Consider the following 4,735-nt stretch of genomic DNA (forward strand, 5'->3'; position numbering starts at 1 on the left):
CGGCTCTGGAAGGTTTCACGTACCGTGGCTTTTCCGTATTGAGGTTTTAGGTCCAGGGGCTTTATATAGGCGAAGAGGCGGCGTCAGGAGGTCGAAGGGGCGCCGACACTATAGGGGGGCGCGGGCCCCCCCTGGCCGCGCCGGCCTAGGGTTTGGTGGGCCTGTGCCCCCTCTCTGGCGGTTCTCGTGTGTTCTGGATGCTTCCGGGCAAAATAGGAACCTGGGCGTTGATTTCGTCCAATTCCGAGAATATTTCGTTACTAGGATTTCTGAAACCAAAAACAGCGAAACAAAGAATCGGCACTTCGGCATCTTGTTAATAGGTTAGTTCCAGAAAATGCACGAATATGACATAAAATGTGCATATAACATGTAGATATCATCAATAATGTGGCATGGAACATAAGAAATTATCGATACGTCGGAGACGTATCAGCCGCTCCTCATGCATCTGTAGCACCAAGACGATGGGTGCGCCCATGCCGTGCGTCCTCGAGGAGAGCTCGATGCTCGGGCAGGTGGCTGGCGGAGGGGTGGCGGCCGCGGCGCTGCCCTGCCCTTTGCCGCTTGGCACGAAGGAGATCGCGTGCATCCGCATGGACACCGTTGTGCTCCAGGGCGCGCGGGTCGCTCTGCCGGATGACGAGCTCCTGTCCATCCTGGACATGGAGGCTTAGGCACTACGTGGCTGTGTTGATGTTTAGTCTCCTCCATGTTAGTTCGCCTTCGATCTGTGTCGCAGAGGGCCTCCCCGGTGTCGGACCCCTACTGCTGTAGCCATCTTGTGTTTGTGCGTCATGAGCCCGACGGCCCTCGCATGTGCTGTGCGTCCAAATCCCCGGCGAGATTTGCTCCGAATGACTGTACCCGTTTGCAACGCGAAACTGCTCACCGTCGTGTCTACTTACTTGTTGTGTGCCTGGTCTCCAATGGATTTAGACCTTAAACTCCTTGACTGGAACCCGCGGGGACTTAACAATCTTGCGCGAAGGGCGGCGATACGAGGGGTCGTTGAGCGCTTTGCTTGCGACATTGTCTGCCTCCAAGAAACGAAGCTTGCTGATCCATCGGATGCCATCCGGGCGGAGTTGGTGGGCAGCCGCTGCCGCTCGGCTTTCACCTCTCCGGCCGAGCTGACTCGAGGTGGACTGTTGGTCGCCTGGGACCCAGATAGATACAATGCCCAGCTCATCAGCTTGGTGCGCCACTCCATCACCACCACCTTCAGTAGCAGGGCCGGTGGGACCGCCTGGACTCTCACTAACGTCTACGGACCTTCCGACGTCGATGCGGCAAAGGAATCTTTCCTACATGACCTAGCGGAGTTGCGACACTCCGTCGTTGGCCCTTGGCTCATTGTGGGTGACTTCAACATCATCCTCTCCATTGCGGACAAAAACATCGACCGCCTCAATAGGCGTCTCATGTCCAAGTTTCGGGCCATGCTTAACATCACGAAGATGAAGGACATCAAATTGGTGGGCCGACATTTCACTTGGAGCAATGAGCAGGACCCGCCCACCCTTGGCCGCCTCGATTGGGCCATCTGCAATGTGGACTGGGACACCTCCTTCCCCAATGACCAGCTCACGGCAATCTCCTCCTCGATCTCAGACCATTGCCCTCTGGTGCTATCCTGCGGGGGAAAGATAAAGCGCTACAGCGGCTTCCGCTTCGAGGCGTTTTGGCCACATGTCGAGGGATATGCATAGACCGTTGCACAGGCTTGGGTCCAGCCTTGCAACCACTTCAACGCGCTCATTCGCCTCCATTGTAAGCTTTCGCGCTCAGAGGCTGGGGACGCCAATACCCGCTTCTTCCACGTCAAAGCTAATGGCAGAAGACGTAAGAACTTCATCCACTCCATGCGTCGCGACGGTGGCACGGACGCCATCTCGCAGGAGGAGAAGAGGCAGGTGGTGGATGGGCACTTCCATGCCATCTTGGGCTCGGCCCCAATGGCATATGTTACCTTTGACTGGGAATCACTCGGGATGCCTAGCCTCGACCTCTCCGCGCTAGACGCCGACTTCACCCTTGACGAAATCCACGACGCCGTCAAGAACTTGCCTGCGGACAAGGCGCCGAGCCCCGATGGCTTCATCTCCAACTTCTTCAAGGCCTCGTGGGACTTAGTCGCGCCGAACATTCTCCTGGCTTTTCTGCAGATTGCGGAGGGCAATTATGCAGGGCTGGACCAGCTCAACGTTTCGCACATGGTTCTGCTGCCTAAGTGCGACGATGCCTCCTCCATGAAGAACTACCGCCCCATCAGCTTCATGCACAGCTTTGCTAAGCTGTTCATGAAGGTCCTCGCCACCATGCTGGCCTCCCGGATCGATGATCTCGCGGGCATTGAGCAGAACGCCTTCATTAAAGGTCGCTGCATCCAGGATAACTTCATCTACGTTCGAGCTCTTCTTCGACGCCCTGCACCGCTCAAAGACCCCTTCGCTTCTCACGAAGCTCGATATCTCCAAGGCCTTCAACTCAGTTTCCTGGACGTACCTGCTCGACATGCTGCGGGTGCGTGGCTTTGGGGTGCGTTGGAGGAACTGGATTGTCGCCTTCCTGTCTACCGCCTCTTCGCGTGTGCTATTCAATGGGGAGGCGCTTGCATCCCACACTGGAGAGGCCTTCGGCAAGGTGACCCTCTGTCACCGCTTCTATTCATCCTTGCCATGGAGCCGCTACCCCGCCTCTTTGGTATGGCCACCGAGGAAGGCCTACTTTCACCTATCACAGGGTCCATCCGCTGCTCCCTCTACGCCGACGATGTGGCTCTCTTCATCAAGCCGACCACTGGGGAGGTCTCTACGACAAAGGCAATCCTGCAGGTCTTTGGCGAGGTCTCCGGGCTGGCTGTCAACCTCACCAAGAGCCAGGCTATCCCGATATGCTGTGATGATATCGACACGGACACTCTCCTGCAGCCGGTTGGCCTGCAGATCTCCATGCTGCCATGCACATACCTGGGCATGCCCCTCTCGCTGCGTCGCCTACGCAAGATCGACATTCAAGCTCTCATCGACAAGATTGCCGCCAGACTTGGCCACTGGAAGGGCAAGCTCATGTCTAGAGCGGGACGGCTTACCCTGCTTAGGGCTGTCCTCTCGGCGATGCCGGTTTTCTTCATGACGGCGCACCCCCTGTCGGCATGGGCGGTGGCGCAAATTGACAAGCTGCGGCGGGCTTGGCTTTGGGCGGCAAAGGACGTTTGCAACCCTGGCTAGTGCAGGGTGGCCTGGAAACTGGTCTGCGGGCCACGAGAGATGGGCGGCCTAGGGGTTTTGGACCTGCAGTGGTTCAACAACGCCCTTCGCATGCGCTGGATTTGGCAAACGAAGACCAGGGCGAACAAGCCATGGAAGGGTCTGCTGGAGCAGCCTTCCCCCTCTGACCAGGCCCTCTTCGCCTCGATGACTGAGGTCGCCATTGGGAATGGCTTAGCGGCCATCTTCTGGTCTGACAACTGGGCTGGGGAACCACTGAGGAAGCAGTGGCCCCTGCTATTCGAGGTGTCTAGGCGCAAAAACATGACGGTGGCGGACGCTATCGAGGAGGACCACTGGCTCATGGACCTGCGTGGCACGATCTCCCTTGCCCTACTGCCTGACTTTGTCGCACTTCGCCAGGTTGTGCGAGGTTGCAACATTGATCCAGACTATGAAGATACATTCCGGTGGAAGTCTACCTCTGGTGCCTACTCCACGTCCTCAGCGTACACGCTGCCGTTCGACGGGACCCCTCAGTCCCCCCTGCGCCGTATTTGGCCGGTTTGGGAACCACCAAAGTGCAAGTTCTTCATATGGCTCTTTATGCAGCGATGGATTTTCACAGCGGATAGGCTGCTTCGCTTCGGGATGCCGAACCAGTACTTCTGCCCTTTGTGCCGGCGCAACCTCGAGACCCCGACGCACCTTTTCACTGAGTGTCCTTGGGCTAGGAAAGTTTGGGAGCGGACCGCCTTATTGCTCCACTGCTCAGCCATCAGGGCTCCGGACGGCGACGACCTCACCCTTTCATGGATCGCGTCCAAGTTGGCAGCCTCGGACAAGCACGCAACCTCGCTCATTATTCTGTTGCGTGGGAGATTTGGCACGAGAGAAATAGGCGTGTTTTCTGTAATAAAGAGTTGAGTGTATTTGGCCTCCTCCACCTCATCTCTGACGAGGCCAATAGTTGGATGCTTGCCGGTGCGAGGCACCTTTGTAAGGCGAGAGTAGGTTCTAAACCTTGGGTGGGCTAAACCACCTGCCATGTTTGTACAGTTCTTTTTTTTCCTGCTATATATGAAACCAGCAGTCCTCCTGCTGAGATTCAAAAAAAAATTGTAAGAGAGCGAAACAAAAATACTTTTAGATGTATGGAGAATTAGTTTTGTATCTTGTTAGACTGTATAGCTTCTGTATACGTGTACGTATTGTACCATTGTAACACATCCATTATATATATGTGATAGGCCACCCCTAGAGGGTCGAGCCGGTTCCCCCAATTCTATTGTCTCACATGGTATCAGACTAGTTTTGGTCCTACGCTTCCGCCGCCCTAAAACCCTAGCCACCGCGCACTTCCATCGCCACTGCCATGGACAGCGCTGCTGCATCCGGCTCCTCCACCGCGGGCTACCTCCCGGCCTCGCTCGCGGCCCTGCTCTCCCGCCCCGTCGACCCCGCTGCCTTGCAGCAGTCCCCGATCGGGACACAGAGCGTCGGCTCCTTCTTCTCCAACCCGC

General features: G+C 56.6%; 2 protein-coding genes across 2 annotated transcripts; both read left to right on the forward strand.

Annotated features, from left to right (window-relative positions):
* Positions 1–857: 857 nt before the first annotated feature.
* Positions 858–1,712, forward strand: LOC139830281 (uncharacterized). The gene has a single exon (XM_071818289.1). The coding sequence runs from the start codon at positions 858–860 to the stop codon at positions 1,710–1,712; it is 855 nt and encodes a 284-aa protein (XP_071674390.1).
* A 1,560-nt stretch (positions 1,713–3,272) lies between these two features.
* LOC139830282 (uncharacterized) lies at positions 3,273–4,139 on the forward strand. Its single transcript, XM_071818290.1, has one exon. It carries the CDS (start codon positions 3,273–3,275, stop codon positions 4,137–4,139), a length of 867 nt encoding a protein of 288 aa, XP_071674391.1.
* The last annotated feature ends 596 nt before the right edge of the window (positions 4,140–4,735 follow it).

This window comes from Lolium perenne, chromosome 4 (assembly GCF_019359855.2).
Source record: "Lolium perenne isolate Kyuss_39 chromosome 4, Kyuss_2.0, whole genome shotgun sequence".
Lineage (NCBI taxonomy): Eukaryota > Viridiplantae > Streptophyta > Magnoliopsida > Poales > Poaceae > Lolium > Lolium perenne.